The sequence below is a fragment of the Thamnophis elegans genome, chromosome 5, assembly GCF_009769535.1.
Source record: "Thamnophis elegans isolate rThaEle1 chromosome 5, rThaEle1.pri, whole genome shotgun sequence".
NCBI lineage: Eukaryota > Metazoa > Chordata > Lepidosauria > Squamata > Colubridae > Thamnophis > Thamnophis elegans.
In genome coordinates, this window is record NC_045545.1 from 54,988,128 (window position 1) to 55,008,544 (window position 20,417).

The window sequence follows — 20,417 nt, forward strand, 5'->3', positions numbered from 1 at the left end:
CATCTTTGAATGATGGGAATGGAGAACACTACGATCTCCTTGTTGCTCTAGTTAGTGGTGGGGGTATTACATGGCCAAACTCTCTTCACTCGTCTTTCAACACTGGAAGAGATCATGGGATAAAGACAGACATCACTATAATGCTAATGACTGAGTTGTATCTCAATCCCTGGACCAAACAGGAGATGCAATTAAAGCTCTGATCTGGGGCCTGGAAGATGTTCTCCACAGGAGGTAAATGGGTATAAAATCAATTCCAAAAGGTTAGAGTAGTAACTGGACAATGGAGCTAGCTATAATGGATGACATCTTCTGTTCCAGCAGAAATTCAATGACAACACACAACTAGTCTGAACCATATAAGAAATAATTCCACTTATAACTTTCTCTTTGGCTTCGAAATTTCATCTATTTTTTTTCCGCACACTGTATTAGGAACTTTATTAGCTAAATCAAAAAAACCACCATAAATCTAAGGCTCTCCAGTTTCTGAATTCTGTACATGTGATACACATAGCACACAAAATACAAGTGGTAAGTAGCTACAGAGTGGCCAAGATTTTTATAGCTATCAAAGATGAAATATGTATTTTTTCAGAGTTTAGACTGATGGATTTCAAGCAAAGTATTCCATTCAATTTTTTTCCCTAAGTGCAATCAAACATAAGTAACAAGAAAAACAAGCCGATATTCCTCTAGTATAATCTGGCTCCTTTGCGTGTGGATTATCCCATCCAAATAAATAAAAGTTGATTTAAACTTATGTACTCATTTTCTAGAAATGATACTGGACCTATGTTCATAAAATAAGTGGTAACAAGACCACTGAAAGTCCCAAAGCAGCTTGTACGTAATTATATAGTATTTTTCTTGCCAAAAGCACATTATTCTCTTTAAAAAAATCCAGATGATATTTCATTAATTTGGAAAGAATTGGTTGTTCTACTTGTAGCTATCTAACTGCTGCTGCTTTTGATTTTAGAATACAAGAGAGACTCACGCTAGGTATACTCTTGTGCCAACAATAAGAAGCCAGAATAATATTTTACTGAAGCTGACCCTGCATTTATAACTTCCTTTCAGCATCCTATTCCCTGGTTTTCCCTTCTTGCAAAGAACTATAAAAATATCTGAACTCAGCTAGAAATGAGTACTGCTTATTAATTTTAATCACTTTATTTGATCACATGTTTCTTTATATTCCCTATGCACAAAAGTAGGGGGTTCCAGTTGTTTATTACTCTTTCCTTGCAACTTCCTTTTCCATTAGAAGCAAGAAAATATGCCAGTTCCCATGCTAGATCTCCACATTTGTTAGTCTTGCATGCACTAGCAATTAAAATCACTACCAGATTTCCTTGAAAGCTAACCTTCTAGCAATGCTCAACCCTCATACAACACACACACCACACACACACACACAAAGGTTTATATTTAAGAGCTCTCTCTTAGCCCACTCTAATAAAAAACACCTGAAACTGGAAGCGTGCCAATAGGAGAATTTGTAATGCCTGCTCTCTGGCAACGTTAAATGTATCCACTAAAGAGAGGTCTGGCCTAGAAAAATGATAACACTCATGTATCAAGCACTATAGGATTTATTTTCTTATGTGGCTATTAGAGCTATTGTAATGTAACAATAATTGACAGGGGTGTGAAACCTATTTGATTGTCATAATTTGGAAACAGGTAAAATCAAGTGACTCCAGAAGCCAAATATGCATATATGTGGATTTTGTCTTTTTTAGAACATGAACAAGTAAGAATTGCATTTTCATCTTTACATATTAGTCTCATTATGTAGCAAGATGCTTACTAGATCCGATAGTTTTTGATGACAGGTATCAGTCTTTGAACAGTTTTCCCCCTTCCTTTGTACTGTCTTCCTGGGATCAGTGCCTTATACTTCTTGTGAATACAAGAAACATATCAGGGGGTGCAGTGCAGTGCAGACAATAATTATCTGATATATTCCTCCTCAGAGGTGCTGGATACATCTTCATCAGTGCTTTCATGTAAATCTGGTAAGTTGCCCCAGAGCAAGAAATCTGTACCTAAAAGAAATGTAAATCAGATATTTTATACTTTTTGTGGTCATGATCTAAAGTTAACTTAATAAAGCACAATATTAAAGAAAACATATCCCGAGGATATTAATACAATAATTGATGTACCTCTCAGTATGTGGGATATGGTTAACAGTGTGTTAGTTTGCAGGGTGACTTGCAAAAGATAGACCTTAGTTTGCAGAGACCAACATAAGCAAATAAAATTAACCTATAATAAAATATATCCAAACTGTCTTCATTGTGCCCTCGTGTTATCAATAAATGCTGCATAAGCATACAACTAACACAACAGCCTATTCTTTCTTTATTGACTTATAATGACTAATGCATTATGTGAAGCCCTGATTGACCTAAAGTTATGATGGACAGAAGATGTCAATATCTGTGAGCCCATATGGAAGATAGAGAATTGGAATATAAAAGGATGAGATGACAAAGATTTAACAGTGAATTAACAGATTAAATGGAAATGAAGACAAATATTATGTTCTCTATTTGTGAAACTAAGAGAGAGGAAGGGTGGGATAGATGTTAGTGAAAGTAGTCTGATCTAATGGAATTGATAAATGGGAACGTAGATTTATTTATGAATGACAGAACTAAATATATGTCAGAAAATATGAACTGGTACATTGATGTTGATCTGTGTGTCTATGAAAGCAGCAGTCTTAATTTGATTATATAATAGTGTATGTTACCTTCTCCAGAGAGTAGTAACAATGGAAGAATCAGGAATGATATTTAGAATTGGAAGTGTGGGAAGTACTGTACAACATTTTGAATAATATGATTTAAAGGAAACAGCATTTTATTAAGTGTGATATGAATGGAAGGATGAGTGGGAATGATAGGAAAAAATACAGCTAAGTAATGCTATTATACTCCTATGCAAGAGGAATGTGAATCACAAACTAGATGGACATTAGATTGTAAATGACTGGAAAGTTAGCTGGTAGAATTCTGTCCTAAGGACATGAGAGTGACAATTAGTAAAATTTGCAAGTTTTGTATTTGGGAGTGTGCAAATCCTTCAGCAAGTCACTGTGAAACAAATCAATGTGAGAAATTTATTCTCGGTCTATTGTTTTAGAGAAAGCTTATGATAGTGTTATAGAGTTAATATAGGGAATGTTTTGAATAATATGAAGTTGAAAGTTGCTGAATGTAAAAGTGGAATAGGATGGAAGTAAAGCATGTGTTATAAAACACAGCAAGCAGCAGTTAAATGGATAATTGGATTCTCAGTGAAGGAAAGGCACATATGACGGATGGGAACATATACAGAGTATAGCTCGGTGTGGTATACAGCAGATGGAATATATGATATTGATTAATCTGGGAAAGAGAGATGGTGGTGCGATGAAGAAAAAAGACTGCAAATGTTAACTATTGTACTACCATGGCTGCTTTATAAATTGTTCATCTCTGAGTGTAGTTGCTCATGAAGAGATTTGCTTAATAGCATGTAACCATAGCATATGGTTTTACAATAGGTTCATCGCACTACCATCTGGCTTTTGCATTAAATAACATCCACACATATCACCTTAAATTTACACTAATTTTTCTGACCAATTAGCCCCAGTCTGATGATTTAAGAGATTGAAGAATTTAGTTTACCCTATTTCCCCTGAAAATAAGACCTCCCTGGATAATAATCCCAATTGGGCTTTTGAGCGCATGTGCTAAAATAAGCCCTCCCCCCAAATAAGCCTTCCCCGAAAATATTACAACACAGCAGCAGCATGAGGTGACCCTGATCCCTGTCTCCTGCACCTCAAAGTAATAAGATCTCCCCGAAATAAGGCCAAGTGCTTATTTCGGGGGTCAAAAAAAAATAAGATCCTGTCTTATTTTCAGGAAAACAATGTACATGCAGCATTTCTTGCCAATTTATTTGGTAATAATCACACAATCACCTAAGCACAATACACAATTAAGATACTATATTTCAACACTAAGAATATGTTCATTTCCTTAAGTAGCTGTTTTGGATTTCCAATAAGAAATAAAATACATCCACAGATCTGAAATTTGTTCTTCTTTCCTGTCCATGCTTTATTACCATAATAATAACATAACAGAAGCATAATAACAATTAATTCCATGTGAAAAATAGAAATTTCATACCAGATGAATCAAATCTGTCAATTCCAAAACGGCCTTTACTGTGAAACATCCAGAAGTGTCCATTGTTGCATGAGAACAAGCAAGGTTTGCATGGAGCAATCACATGGTAGCCTACAACATTACCACTAGAAGAGCAAATGAAGTAGATGATATGCACATTTTAAATCAAAGGACTATGTAGAAAAAAGCAAACTATACAAATGATAGATATGCAAATGTATCCTACTTACATATCAAATTAATAAAAATAAATCCTTTCATCTACCAAAAATAATGCGGCAATGGACTAAGTAGTAAACAAAATGGAGTTTAGAAATAATCTGTTCCTTTAGCCTCCAAATGTACTACTGTGTGAATAAAATAGGTTAAATTAATTTCAATTCTAACAGAAAACAAAACATAACTTTAAAATGGAAGATTAAATTTTCTTCACAAACTGAATAGATCTGGAAATTGTGAACTCTAATGCTTACTGCGTCTGGTCAAATTCACATCCAATATAACACACACACACACACATACAGTATATATACATACATAACACATACACACAAAGAAATCTGTTATCTGCTTTCTGTTTTCTTAAAGTAAAGGAAAAATATGAATTTATTATTGTAAAGTTCTATAATGTGTCAACCGTTTTAATTTGCATTTGGATGTACTGTTTTGTGAAAGAGCAAAATAGTTAAAATAATGGTAATATAATTCAAAATGGAGACAAGGAGGACCCGAGCAGTTGATTCACTATTGGAATCCAAGCCCATCCAAGTTTATGCTGTTCAAATTTTTTGGTGCTCCCACAACTCCCACATATTTTCATAGCAGCTTCAGGCTAGTTTGGTTAAAATTGGACTCCCAGTTTTCTAACCAAAACTTTCTTTCTACCCTGAAATAGCAGGGTCATCTGATGCAGCAGACCCCATCCCAGCTTGTGACATTTACCAATGCTTTATTCTATTTCACTTTAGCTATCAATTTATTGTGCATAGCACATGAATTTGACAAGCTCTGAGAGAAATAGTTAATAAGAGAGTGCTTGAAACAGTTGCAGACATCTAACTTATAGACACAGAATTATTTGTTTGGAAAATTTATATGGCTGCCCATTCTCTCACAGTGATTCTGAGTGGCTTACAAACAGCCAAAACCCAGTATAAAAAATAAAAAAATATCCCCCCCCAGCCTATTTTTTATGATCAAAATCATTTGTGCCTTGATTTTCAGCTGAATTAATAACTGCTAACTGGTTGTTCTTTATGCTATCAACAATACAAAATATACAGAAATTCAAAACATTCAATATTTCCTACATCCATACTAAAAGAAATTTCATCTACCTTACATCTGCTTTTTAAAATAAAAGCAATTAAAATAGACAGCAATTTTGTAAGTGGAAATTCAGTTAATTCATGACCCACTTATATGGCTACAATTTATTTGGAAACCTTGAAAGTCTTATTTGGGTATAGAAACCCAAAAAAGGCATTAGATCACTGTATTTTTAATTCAATAGTTCCACGATTATTTAGCAGTAATCACATATTTTTATGTATAGAAATGAGCAATAGACACCATTAACAATATTTTTACATATTAAAAATACTGTAATATTACTCACCATTTCAAACAAGCAACATTCATCAGTTTACAACTGCACATTTCTGTATAATAGCAGTTTCCAATGAAGTCAACTGTACTGGGAAGGATTAGAAAGGAAAGATATTGGAGATGATTAAAATAAACTTTATCATCGCTTAACTATGAAATATAGTGCAATTAAAATTCTAACAGAGTCCTATTCATTTTGTTTATTTTTTATTTACATATCTCTTTCCACAATCATAAACCTCTCTACTGTGAAAGAAGTACAGTAAAACTACCTTAACTGGTAAATAAATTCAACTTTCTAAAATTTTGACAAGAAGTCCTTTTTTTGTAAAGACATTCCAAAAAATGAAGAAACTAAGCTGGATTGTCAAAGGAACTTTGATTCATAGGTGTCTTTTTCATGCTAGAATTAAGACAATTCTGGTTTCTATAGCATAGCCTTCCTCAGTTTGATGTGCTCCAGATGTACGGGTGTACACTGCCTGCAAGCTCAAACCAGGATGATCAGTGTAATGGCTGAAGAAATACTATTGTAATTCATTATATGAAAGTGAACATTTCTATTATGATCCTAAGTTTGGAAAGAAAAACATTTTAATGAAAAATTAAGAATCAGCATTTATCTTCATACTGAAACCAATGCAGTGCTTTTGTTACTACATGGTGACTACATAGATAATATGCAGGATCTCTGCAAAAGTACAAATAGTCTGATTTATTTGGCCTTGGTTTAATGTGTTGCATAAACCCAGCCACTGTGTTCTTCAAGACTGTAATTCCATTTACTAAATACAGAGTAAATCCCATAGATATAAATCCTACTATCATTAGGCAAGGTTATAAGGCTGTAATCCTATTAATTTTGATAGATAACAGCTACCAACAGCTTTAAGAATATTCATTTCCAAATAATATGCCTACAACTAAGTTTACGATAAAAAAAATCTATTCTGAAATATTCCTAAATCTGAAACTTTTTTTTGGGGGGGGGGGTAATGCAGTCACATGGTGTAAAAGTTGTAGCTGTTTTCAACTGCAATTATATAGGGTTTTTTTGTAGTCAAAGATAAATAGTAATATGGGTAGAGATGTCAGTCAGTTTTTTAGTATCTATTTCAGATATATTCATTTTAACTCTTTTTGTCTTGGTTTTGAATTTTCAGTTTAAAAAATGTACAAAATTTGAAAACATATGTCACTAATTATATAGTTTTAAGGTATTTTGCCTTTTCCAATATTTTCTAAAGTACATGTTATAGGTACTTTAAGTAGAGAGCTGCATTGCAAAGTTTAGATGTATAAAATTGAAAATATTTTGATATTTGGTTTCAAACTTCTGAAGCAACTTTACCTTCCATAGAGCTGCTAATTTAAACACCATTCCGAATTGTCAAGAGAGGTTGTTACTGTTATTACAGTATAACAAACATTCCATTAATTTCTAGCTATCAATATAGGATTAAAAAAGTTAGTAGCTACTTTGCCAACATTCAAGCAAGGCAGCTAGGTTAATTCATTCAGAATTTTAACTAAGAGCCTCAAGTTTTTATTAATACAAGTGAGACTATTTGCTAGATTAACTGGCAATGCTGCTATAATAAATTTACAGCAACTCATTTTTAGACCTATCCATTGACCAGGTGGGCATATTTCTTCTGAATCAATCCTATGGGGCCCAAACTGAGCAGAATAATTCCACTGATCTACTTTTTAGATTATACCTCTAAAGATTTGTGCACTGCGAATGGAAGGGAAAAAATAGAATATACTTATTGATAGTTATTAAGATAAAGTACCGGCAATTTGCATTACTTATTCAGTTTTGATTGAGAAGAACATAATTAACAAAAGACTTTATTCATGCTTTAGAGAAAACCCTGAAATTATAGGCTGAAAATTAAATAATTTCTGAACTGTAGCTTTATGAGTCTAGCTTTCAAAAAATACTTAAGAAGATATGATATTAAGTTCCAAACAAACAATGTGCTATGTTTCCATAATTAATGCAGAGTAGAATATCTAAAATAATAAATGAGGATGCTTCATTGCTTACAGTATTTCCAGGCTATGTGTTTGATAGAATATACTGACTGAAGTTGTATTGGGTATTACAGTGCTGTATTGTATTTGTTTCTATTATATTATATGCCACCATAATTTACAGTTCTTGCAGTGAAGCAGAGGGCATAGAGATAATAGTGCCAATGCAATCATGTATTTTGCAATCTTCTGGTTTGAGAGCTAAACAAAACTTTTGTGGCACGTCAAAGGCTACACCCTTAAAAGCATGTGGAACCAAGATCCATTGCAATAAGGGTAGATGGAAAGTTTTCAGTTGCAAATTAATTCTTAGTTGAAAATTTAACACCCACTTGGGATGGAGTTCTCCGAATCATATATCCATTGGCAACACTTTCTGCAGATCTGCTCTAGGTCTAGACATGAATTATAGCAAGAAGATATTATAAAAAGCCAGGGTTTGCTTAAATCTCTTTTAATTGATTGGATTCATACATAACACTATTGAAAGTTATAATTCAAGGTCCAAATAGGGTTAAAATAGTTAGAAACACAAAGCCTTCATTGTCGTCTTGTAAGTTCAGTGGTACTGAATCCTAAATTTTTGGGGAAATACTAGGAAAAAAAAAATCCTCACAACATTTCAATCCCCAATGCATATTTTCATTTTTTAAAAATCATTTTGGACTTTTGACATAATAGAAAATACTCAGATGGCAGTTGAATTATCAGTTGTGTTTGTCACTTAAAAACTCCCAGTTTTTCTACTTATTAGCTCTATGTTTTACATTTAATAACTTAGCTGCATCAGAACATCAATATATATGATGCTAAGCTATTAATACTGTAGAGCAAAATAAACAAAAAGCAGTAAAATATTTCCTGGAGTACTGTAACAAATTTTCCCTTTTAATGTCTCAGCTTGAAAATACAGCTTTTCTAAATTTAATACCACATTCCTGTGGTAACAATAGCCACACTGTTAAATTGTTCAACAACAGTGCCAAAGTCTCATAACATGATTTCAATTAATGCTTACCAGGTATATAACTTATGCCATAAACTTAACCAAAGAAACAGTTGTATAATTCCATAAAGTGTTTGGCCTTTATAAAATGGCTATTAGGAGTTCTTTTGATGTATGCTGTTCTGGATTATTTTCAGCTGTCTTTGAATCATTTTAGGAAGTTTAAAAGTTATTTTATGCTGTGTTTGCATATTTGATCTTTTGAAATCCAAAAGCTGCTGAAGTGCTGATTGACTTTTGGGCCATGTTTAAGCTAAGCAGAAAGTACACAGGAAGATGGGAGAGCCTGCTGTTCAATAGTAGAGCCTACAGCTTGCATAAAATGTAATTGGTAAAGCTGAGAACTTCCTGCTCCCCTCAACCCTGTAGATCCCTTGCCATTAGTTAACATGTAAAGTACTGAAATGATAACTACATTAAGTTGGATGTAGTTATTAATCTAGAATCACAATTCTCTCCACAGAATTGTATATTCTAAGCAATCTTGGAAATGATTTTATAGCAGTCTTTATCTTTTTTGAAATCAGGGCAGATGCAATTATATTCATGTATTTTGCAAAGTTGTACAGATATGGGGGAATTACATTAGCAAGTTTTGGTTTTGCACCTATTGGAAGCTAATAATTTAATTGTTAGCCATGTTGAAAATACTGTCTTCAATAAATAAACATTATAGATAAAATATTGTATCCCAGTGTGGATCTTCATTTCCACATACTTCAGCAGTTGTACTTTGATTCGCAATCATTGAAGCTGTCAGAAACAGAGATTATCTCTTCCTGTGGTTTATGCAACCTTTCACTTGGTTTTTTTTTGGTTGTTACCACAATAGCTAGTTCACATACTAAACATAAAGGGAAGTGAAAGTAACTGTTCCAACATACTGCTACAGCAGTGATGGTGCAATTCTAACATTAGAACCATTTGTTTTCCTCATTTAAACTGTGAAACATTTTAAAAGGTCCTATCAACTTGCAGTTTGCTAAAGAGAGCAATGGAAGCCGATTGCATTCTGCAGGAAATACAGAAAAGAAAGATGTTAAAGTTCAACATTACATGGCTCAAAGATTATATTGAGCTGGCTGAATCACAAATTTAACATGCCTACTACAGAAAACCTTACCTTTCTCCGATGCTTTGGCTATTTTTTTAAAAATGAAACGTTTTCCTTTCTAATACATAAAGATTTTATAAAAGCCCAGCATAGACAAAGTTCAGCAGCAGAAATGAGGTTTAAACATATTCAGGGCTGAGTCATCCTCCACCTCACCCTTTAGGGCACCACAAATCAAAATGTGAATCTGAAAATATGTGTTTCCACCAAGAGCACTTAACCATCCCTCCCCTTAACTACCCTGCAAAGCTGGTAAAACAGAACCAGAAATGGAACCTCCATTTAAACTAAAAGCAGTCACTGTGGTTCAAGAAGGTATAATAAAAGTAAACCACTCCAAACTTGATTGCAGAAAATATGAGTTCAGCAACATAGTGGTCAATGCCTGGAATGCACTACCTGACACTTGTTACATCCTCAAACCCCCAAAACTTTATCCTTAAACTGTCTAGCGTGGACCTGACCCATTCCTAAGAGGTCTGTAAGAGGGGGGGGGGGGGCTGCCTACCGTCCGTGCCTACTGTCCCCATTTCTTATGCTATATGTACCTGCTTATACTTATTTGTTTATATGTATATTCATACTTACACTTGTTTTGTGATATATGCTTGACAAACCAAAATAAATAAAATAAAATAAATAAATAATGTTCCTCCAACCTCTCATGTGTAGAAGCCATTCAAAGCAGGCAAGGGGAGGAAGAGGAGAGCATTAAAAGTGCCAATCCTATGCCTTAACTTACCTGGTGGGAGGCATGTCTGGAATAGAGGTCGGTCTCTGTATCAGCCAGAAGCACAGCTTTCATGCCCCGTGAACTAAGCACCTGTTGGCAGAACTTGCAGAGCAGCAGCAGAGAAACACATCGGTCCGCAAAACTCCAACTGCTAAGGTCAGTCTGCATGGGTGGGGGCTCCAGCTTGTCCCTTGGTTTCTTTCAGTAGGTCAAAAAGAAGATGCTCGCTTTCTGGGTGGAAGTCAGTCCTTCTCTCTTCTCATCCCTTTACTGACAGGACTTTTAAGCCGCTCCTGTTTTTTTCGGGAAAGCTGCGACCACCGATTCCGTTTAATGCGGAATTAATACCGATGCTGAGTTGCAACCCAGTCCCCACCCCTAACCTGAATGAATGAGCCAGCAAGAGACAGGTTCAATGCCCGCCATGAAAATATTGATCGCCCCGAATAAGTCCAAATCCCTAAATCCCTAAACTCTTCAGGGCTGGGGTGAGGATAAAATGGCAGGAAGGTGCAATGCTACGTTGGCTGGTTTTGAGCTTCTGGAGGTATGGGTGGCTTGAACTCCAGGCAATGTAAAGCATTCAACAGAAGCCCATCGGGACTTTTCTCTCCAAGCCCTCGAATATTTCTCTTTATTAATGATTCCCTTTCCCTATTATTAATCCGTCGTGTGCCTAACCTGCAAGAGCCTCTCGTACAACTATTCCCAACTTTTAGAGCTCTCAAAGTCTTATTTTGCTTCTCGGTTACTCACTGAATGAACCTGGAGATCCGAATCTCCCGGATTCCCGTCAGCACCTCCCAATTGGTGGACGCTTTCCCCGCTCCCCAAGCCGCTTAAAGCCCCAAACGTAGGTAGCCTTCCCTTCGGCTGTCAGTTTGAATCTACAATTTCGCATCTCATTGGAAAATGCTTGACCCGCCTCCGGAGAGTGACGAGGAAAAAAAGAGATCGACCTCAACCATTGGAGGAGCTAGGACATGATCCCGCCTCTCTCCTAACGTACGGGGAATGAAGCTACGCCCCTTACTTTGGATTGGTTGGCTTAGAACTCATATTTACATATCCCTTCCTCTTAGGGATGCGAACCAACTTGGGCGGAGCTTCTGCCTCGCGAGCATCGTGAATGGTCTTCTTCAGTCTTTGAGGGGCGGTGCCGATACGGAAAAGTGGCGGGATCGAGGGTGTGGAGAAGGGAGGATAGGACGTGGCCATTGGCTCGTGTCGTTAGCAGTTTTCAGAGTTTTCGATTCCGATTGGTGTCGCGAAATCGAATGGGCGGAGTCGCAGGAGTGGGACTGCGGAGGGAGCGGATCGCGGGAGTATCCCGAAGAACGCGAGGCGTGGAGGGCGGCTCGGTCTGCGCCAGAAGTGCAGGTAATAATCGCGGCTAGTATGTTGGAATTTGAAGCCGTTTTCCTTCTTCAGTTTTACACGATCCCATAATTCTCCTTCGAGGGGATCCACCTTCCCGTCTTCCTTCCAACTTGATTATAATTGATTGTAATTAGTAAATTGTCGCCCTTGCCAGCTGGAAGTCCGTTTTGATATATAAACCCACCCTTTTTTGGAAGAATGCGAGCATTCTCTGCCCGTAATATTGCAGACTCGCCCTCTCCCCTTCCCCGCTTGAGAAATCAACAGATTTTAATAGAATCGAGATCCCATCCCATAATACTTCTCATTGCGACAAACCGGGAGCTGGATTGCCATATTCCCTTGCGAGAAGAAGATTCCCCTACAAACTGCTCCCCTGGGACATTGCTATCTGTCAGGTTAGAGTCCCGATGTCGTAAAACTATCCCCCTAAAACTGCTTCAATCCCCCCCCCCCCCACTGCTTCGAGTTCAACTTCCTGTATTCTAACTAGTCTTTTGGGATAGTCGGCTAAAATAGCCCGTTCTAGTAATGCTTCCAGATCAGTAGAATTATAGCATTCTATAAGATCTCTTTTTCTGAAAGATTCTGTTTTCTCATTTATTAAGCAAAATCTGTGGAATAGTTATGTCTAGCCAACAGCTCCCTAGTTTTATTTGCCCAACAACATAGCTGCTTTCCTCTCTCTCCAGTCCGGTATCCTTTTCCTTTCTTATATCCTAATACTGTACATTTAGTAACAAGGGGAAATATCGAGCTTTGTCTCAATATTCTGTTGATCCACTAGGGTAAATGTAGCCCACCAGCTATGCAGGATGTAAAACAGAATGTCCCTTACCAGATCAGCTAAAAAAGATGCCTTATGGGATGTGATCAGCTTGGTGGGATAACAGTTGTGGAAATCTATATGCTTGGGTGGAGATGGAAATGGTGGGGTGGGGTGTGGGGGGGAATCTATATAAATAGACTGTCTTGTTTCATTGTATTTGACTTCTACACTCTCATGAGCAAAGATTTGGGCTTGAATCTGTCTGGAGGAGAGCACTGTAGTGGGAATGGGGTAATATATTTTTTGAGTTATTTCACAGCTGGTTGATGTGACAAAAGTATATAAAACTCTTTTGTACTTAGCCACACTTTCTCTTTGTTTGTTTGCCCTTACTCTTTTTAGCCTTACCATTTCCTGTCTCTGTTGGCCACATTGTTTGTCTTTTTGTAGTGGATCTTTTTTTTTCTTTGTCTGTAACCCTTTCTTAACATTTATGGCCAACAGTAACTTGTGATCCTAAAGCAAAAGTTGTGCCCTGATTTCCCCCTGTTGAGAGACTCTCATCTGTCTTTGAACTGTATTTCCTAAGTCCAAATAAGCTTTGATGTCTGCATCAAGTACAGTTTTTCTTTGCTCGTATGGTCTGGTGGAGGACAAATCTGCAAAATTAACAGTAATAAAAATACTTAAATCTGATCTATTGGCTGGACTATGGCTGCAATTTTATTGTACCAAAGTGGATTAGCCATGCTTATACAATGGCTTTGGATGAATTTATGAACTCTTGTGGCTCAAATAATATGAAGATTTGGCCCTGGATTCCCTTTTTAGTTTCCCATATTTCTGTGTCGGTAGTTGTTTTCTCTCTTATTTACTTTAAATAAATTGCTTTCTTGGGTGGCTGATTTTTCTTTGTCTCCCCATTTCTTTATTTTGATGTGTTTCATGTGTCCTGATGGTAACATAGCCTTTTAGAATCTTCCCTCTCGATATGCTTATTTGCATTTTTCTTTAATGTGACATGTAATAGTTACCATTTGATTAAAGCTACATTTTATCTTGAAATCACATTGGTAGCATTGAATGTGTGTAAGCATTTGCCAACGAAATACATATTTGAATTTACAGGCAGTTGAATAGAAGAAAGTGGTTCGGAGCTTTTTCCACTTCTACTGTTGGGAATTTAATTTCATCATCTCTGACTCTGTTCTTTAAAAAGAAAGAAAAGCAGCAACCGAGAATCAGATTCATACACAACATGTTTGTGCAGAAGGACTTCCACTCCCTGGCTGTGCTATTAATGTTAGCAATCAAGAAAAGCCTTTGGGGGCTGCAGATTCTCTCTAGTCTGATGCTGCCACCACCACCACTGCTGCTCAGGATTTTGGTGCAGGAAATCCAAACTGCTGCCTTCTCTGTTCGCTGAGCTCTTCACATCTGCATGTCTCTGCTGCTCGCGAACGCACCATCTCACGCCCTCTCTCCATGGACTGATTGCTGTGGAGGAAAGACAAGCCTGTCCAACTGATTATTTTGCTCCCCCTTTTGGGAGGAACACAAATTATATTTATTTGTGATATTCTGGAGGATCTGTTCGGTGGATAACCTTTTTGGGGGGAGGAAACATGACGTCTCCAGCTAAATTAAAAAAGGATAAGGAGATCATAGCTGAATATGACACTCAAGTCAAAGGTAAGAATTAAGAAATGGATCTGATGTACATCTGTGTGTATATGTGTTTCAGCCTTAATTTGCTAGTGCATGCATTCATGCTACATGTTTGGGTGTGGAAAGGCAAAGCATTTGCAGATCATCAGGAATTTGCAGAGGTTTCTCAGTAGTATATGTTAGAAAGGCTAACAGTGATTGCTGCTTCGTGGGCTGGGTTCTTAGTGACTACTATATTTTCAAATATCTTTTATTTGATGAAGCCTTTATTTTGTCTTCCCATGTGCAATACAAAAGCACACCAATGCATGACAAAACATTTTTTTAAATAAACGTGGCATCCAATTTTATTTTGATAATAAATGGTACTTGTCCTCTGAGAAATGTCTATAATAGCTTAAGAAGCTTTGTGGTTTGGCAGTATTATGGATTCAGCTTGTAGGAGCTTTTTACAGCTGTATGCACCAAAAGGCTTTCACTCTTCATAAATGCCTGCTGTGTATGCACACACCCTTGGCAGCTGGCTGCAATGCCCTTCAATTTAAACTGCATAGGGATAATGATAAACTGTTTCAGTAATTCTGTGCTCATTTTTGGCAAGATGGCTATTAAAGGTTGTGTTGCATTTGCTGCAACAACTTGATGGACAAGCTTCATGCAACAATATCTAGGTGGCATTAAACAAGTGGGCTTGGCTTTACATAGCCACATGTCTTATGTGACACATTAAAGAGATGCTCCCCTAATCCTTTGTGTCTGCAAGTTTTCAGCATTACTTCATGCATGTGGACTATGAAACCTGCAACCATACAGCCTGACAAAATGCTGCTTATTCAGGAACTTTGAATGAGACTCTTTGTGTGTACGTAAGAGGATGGAATTAAGTAGCTTTGAGTTTCTGGGAAATAAACTTGGCTCTAATTGTAAACTGAATGTGTTCTGTGTTTTGGTCTGTTGTCTTTTAAATAAATATTGATATTTGATATATTCAGAATTATATCATTCTCTCACGTTCTGATTTTTGTATTGCACAGGCGAGGCAAGGTATTTTCCTTTCCTTTTTTTTTTTTTGAAAAGGAAGTAATGAAGATTAGGTCAGAAATGGCATTTTAAAACTGATTTTGGATTCCCAGTTTGGAGGCAGTAAAAATATTTTTGTTGCTCCTCTTTCTTCTAATGTTGGTGGGGATTATATTAGGTGAGGATTGATGAGCTAGCATGAGAAGCTGGAATTCCAATGGCCATCAGGAGGCACTAATTCAGTAAAGCATGGTCTCTGTCCAAGGAATTGCTGTTTGGGCTTGGTGTTTAGGTGGTCCTAAAATGCAGTTTCAAAATAAATGCATAAGCTATTTGGATTTCCTTTGTTCCAGGATACAGAAGGGAGGGTTCCCTCCTCCAGCTTTTGAAACAATGCAAAAGGCATTTGTTATGTTCCCAGTGACTGCTCAAATGTTATAGCCACCATTCTAAACGAAGGCATGATTGATTCAGCAGAGTCAGAAATGGAACTCTATGTTTTGTTGCAAAAATCTAACTTATTCACGAAGAACACACTAAATTTTGTACTTGGAGCCAGATTAATAAAATAGAAAAAATTATTTGGAGGTTTTAAAAACTTTTTCACTCTTATATGTAATTCCCCAAAAGATACTAGTGTGCATCTAATCCAGCTTCACTATGTCTACTTCCATATCAGTTGTGTTCTTTGTGGTCATGATACAAATTTCAGCTATATGCACTGGAGAGAAGAGATTTTCCAGGTGTGTGGAAAACAAAGTAGGTGGTTTTGGAGGAACTATTATTGTTATTACTCCATTCACTGCATGGAATTCATGATTGCCTATGATCATACTGTATGTAGTACTCAAGATTAGGCATGGTAAAACCTCTGGTGAAGGTAGGATGGTGGACATAGAAGTTGAAACCTGATATTATAATAATGTGGTTATCTATCCTCTTTCTATAAGCTTATGAGATTCTATTTGATTTTAAAAGGAAGATTTGATTAAAGTTTGGGGCAGTTTCCCAATACATTGAAACTATGATTTTCACAATTGTTATGGACAATTGTGAAAGCAGTTTTTCGAATTTATATTTCAGTACAACTGAAAGGTTGCTAGATTAATGTTTTTTAAATTAATATAATGGTTTTGATTAGTTATTGAGTTTTTAAATAAAATAGTGTTGTGACTTTTAATTGACCTCAAGGAGATAATAACTAGAGAATCCTGGAAAGTTTGTTTTCAACTTTGATTCTGGGAGTGTTGCCAAGTTTCACATTCTTGAATGACAGGTGCAGATATTTTGAATACTTAATTCTCCTCCTTGTTCTGTTCATTGGATATATGAAAGCGAAATGGAAGCACACTCTTAATTAGTCCCTGTAGCATATTTATTATTTATACATTTTTCTTCTCCTTTTTCATTACTGCAAAGCTTCTTTGCATCAGAGTAGCAACATCAAAAGAAGCATCCGATGCAGAGCTAGTAGAATTTGCTGTTGTGTTCCTACTTGTTTCACTGGTATCTTTTATTCTATTCTATTCTTCATTGATGCTTTTAGATATAGATATATTACATCTATTTGAAGAATAATGTTAGATCTTCTTAGTTCTTTCAACAAAGTAATTTCTATCATAACTATCTGATCCCATAGTGAGATATGGATATGGGTGTTTAACCTGCATATCAAGGTTGCAAAGAAGTTAAGAATGCAGAATTGTATTATGTGCTGATGTGTGGAAGTAGGACTGCTCTTTAGAAGCCTTGGCTCTTGATGATTTTGGCCTTTGAATTAAACTGATCCTTATGCTATTTCTGCTTTTCCATTTTCTTGTCTTCTATGCTTGCATCAAAATGGCTTTTGATCTATATGTTTCCATCAAAATTGTATCACAAGAGCTGTGGTGGCGCAGTGGTTAGAAGGCAGTATTGCAGGCTAACTCAGTGTTCACTGTCAGGAGTTCAATTCTGACCAGCTCAAGGTTGCCTCACTTTCCATCCTTCCACGTTTGGTAAAATGAGCACCCAGAGTGTTGGGGGCAATATTCTGTAAACTGCTTAGAGAGAGCTGTAAAGCACTATGAAGCGGTATATAAGTCTATTACCTGATTTCAAAAGACTTGGCAAGAGATTAATTCTGGTACAATGATCTGATCTTTTCCTGAAGATGCTATATGCCAAAAAGAGAAAGATTGTTTCATCTACTTTTGGCTCTGACTTCATCTCACTCTTCATGGAATGAATTTATTAAGTCAACACCAATAAAATAAATCAAAGGGTAAAAGAAACTAATGTTTAAAAAGGTGCTTTCCTTGGTATTGTTCCTGATTGAAGTTAAGAGCACTGCTAAATATCAATAATCTTAATTTTCTAATTTCAGTGTTCAAAGTTTGTAATCTGTATGTCAAATTTAGAATCTGCATGTCAAATTTAGAACTAACAAATAACTATTGGAACAAATTGTCTTCAAAAATTGTGGGTGCCCCATCACTGGAGGGTTTTAAGAAGACTGGACAGCCATTTATCAGAAATAGTAGAGGTCTCCTGAGAGAGCAGTGGGTTGGGCTAGATGACCTTTAAGGTCCCTTCCAACACTGTTACTGTAACTCAGCTAGATATTCTGTGTGGGCATTAGAAAAAAAGAAAAGGTTTTGTTTTTTTGCTCCCTTTATTGGCAGTACTTAATTGACAGTTGCTGTAGCTTAAGCTTTTGGGAAGACTTTTCACCAAGTGAGGGGTTTCTGCTTGTAGTTACTTAGCTGGGAACATGAGGCGTCCTGCCTCTTTGAAAGCTTAAATCATTTAATTTCTGACAGAGCCTTAATTTTTAATTCTTCTGATTGGTGGCACAGACAGAACAGCTTTATCCCTTCCATCCAGTTTCTTCCATCAGTTTTTTTATTTTATAAGTATACTTTTTCAGAAATAGTATACAGGTATCCCCAACTTACAACAGTTCATTTAGTACCTGAAAAAATGACTTATGACCATTTTGACACATCCTCATGGTCACGTGGTAAAAATTCAGATGCTTGGCAACAGATTCATATTTATGGCAGTCACAGTGCCCCAAAGTCATGTGATCCCCTTTTGTGACCTTCTGACAAGCAAAGTCAATGGGGAAGACAAATTCACTTAACAACTGTGTTATTAACTTAACAATTGCAGTGATTCACTTAACAACTGGGTCAAAAAAGTTCATAAAATGGGGCAAAATTCACTTAACAAATGTCTTGCTTAGCAAATTTTGGACTTAATTGTGGTTGTGAGTCAGGGATTACCTGTACTCATAAAATTAGTTGCTTCAACTTTTCAGACCTAAACAATTTTTTAGGGAAAAAAAACTAGTCAGTAGCTATGAACACATTAACAATTTAACTTATACTAATCATGTGAGAGAAAAAAACCCCACAGGTTCTTCCGTGCTGGAAGGATCTATGAGCTTCAGAAGTAAGAGTTATGATGTTTCCTCAGAGGATGTATGTGAACATTGAAAGAACCATCCACTTTCTCTATATATGGTTATAATTATTTTTGTGATATGCAAGCTAGTATAAACCCATCTATCACTAAAATGGGAAAGTAATTGCTTTGAAATCCTTTCTTCATATCTGCACTCCTAGAAAGCATGTCTTCAGTTCAGTGATCTTGAATGATAGCAATTAAAATGCATGGCGGATTAAAAGGAAAATAGAGATTGAAATTCTCAAATCCTCGGAGGGTATAATGGGAGTGATAGTTGCTAATAGTTACTATTGGGCATGTGGAAAGCCTAGGAGTCTTCATAAGTAGAGATTTCCATATGGAATTTCCAATAACACAAATATTGCACTTTGACTGAAAGGGGTACTCTGTTTCTTAATACCACTAAGCTAATTTATGCCAAGCTGTATTCTTTCCATGAATGGCTATGGAAGATGCTGCTTGGATGGGCTTAAGCTGGCTCCACTCATTCAAAGCTTAAATCTAGATACATGGATTTAAAGATGACGGACCAAGATATTAATCTTGGAGTTTTTCTTTTTTTGGCTTCCCATTCTGGTAAAATGTTATATTTAATTGTTTTTTTTAAATAAATGCACCCTTATCACCAACTGAAATTTTATTATGCGGGGATTATTTAGCTTTACCTTTTCCTTAGCTAATGTTTCTGATAAAACTAGGAAAAAAAAAGCATTTTCTGTTTGAATGATACATCTTATCATTTGTATGAGAAAGGGCAGATCAATGAATAAACAGGAGGTGAGAAGAAAGTGTGCGTAATAAACCACCTCATCCATTCCAACCTGTTTACAAATTATAACTTGTGTAGACTGGGGCAGAAACAGTCCTGCTCGACATACTTTTTATTAACATCTACTTACATAGGCCATGCTACCTGGGTATTGTGGAATTTAAAATCAAGTGTATCTGGTGAGCACTTGATTGCCTTTCTTGTAGTGATTCAGAATATAGTAGCAGCTTTTATTTTTCTTCGTTATTCTATCAGTTGTAATGCTATCATAGGGTAGTTTGTGAACAACTAAACATCAGAGGAGAATACTAAATAAAGTTAGATCCAGTCTGCATTTTGAATTTATTTATTGATTTATGTTGGAGCTTGAAGAGCCACTTTAGAGACAAAGTACGGAATCCTTTTTATTGCCCCCCCCCCCCCCTTGGTAAGCTGTAGCAACTATAAATGTTGTAAACAGCTGTAAATGAGGGCCAGTTGCTGGGCTCCCAAAATGGAATCATGTGATCATAGGTGGGGGAACCAGCTATTGGAACTCTGAATCTGGGTTATAGGCATCTTTGGGGGGAATTCAATCTTAATTTTGAACAAAATTGCTACATTTTGTTGGTCAAATGATGATTGTCTGTTTATGGTCTGACCATAAATAAGTACCATATTT

The 20,417-nt window shown here is 36.3% G+C and overlaps 2 protein-coding genes across 6 annotated transcripts in view; one reads left to right on the forward strand and one right to left on the reverse strand.

Annotated features, from left to right (window-relative positions):
- Positions 1-1,582: 1,582 nt before the first annotated feature.
- FAM72A (family with sequence similarity 72 member A) lies at positions 1,583-11,567 on the reverse strand. The gene is given in 5 exon segments (XM_032219049.1): positions 1,583-2,054; positions 4,200-4,324; positions 5,818-5,895; positions 10,710-10,727; positions 10,729-11,567. Coding segments are annotated over 5 exon segments (456 nt in total). The 5' UTR covers positions 10,869-11,567; the 3' UTR covers positions 1,583-1,959.
- A 337-nt stretch (positions 11,568-11,904) lies between these two features.
- SRGAP2 (SLIT-ROBO Rho GTPase activating protein 2) overlaps positions 11,905-20,417 on the forward strand; it is a 207,071-nt gene continuing 198,558 nt past the window's right edge. For 3 of the 5 annotated variants that reach the window (XM_032217255.1, XM_032217257.1, XM_032217256.1), the window contains exons 1-2: positions 11,906-12,080; positions 13,978-14,541. In XM_032217255.1, the coding sequence (XP_032073146.1) occupies positions 14,475-14,541 (67 nt within the window). In that variant the 5' untranslated portion in view covers positions 11,906-12,080; positions 13,978-14,474. Of the gene's footprint in view, positions 12,081-13,977; positions 14,542-20,417 lie in introns of all 5 variants that reach the window. The other 2 variants (XM_032217258.1, XM_032217259.1) reach the window with 1 other exon arrangement.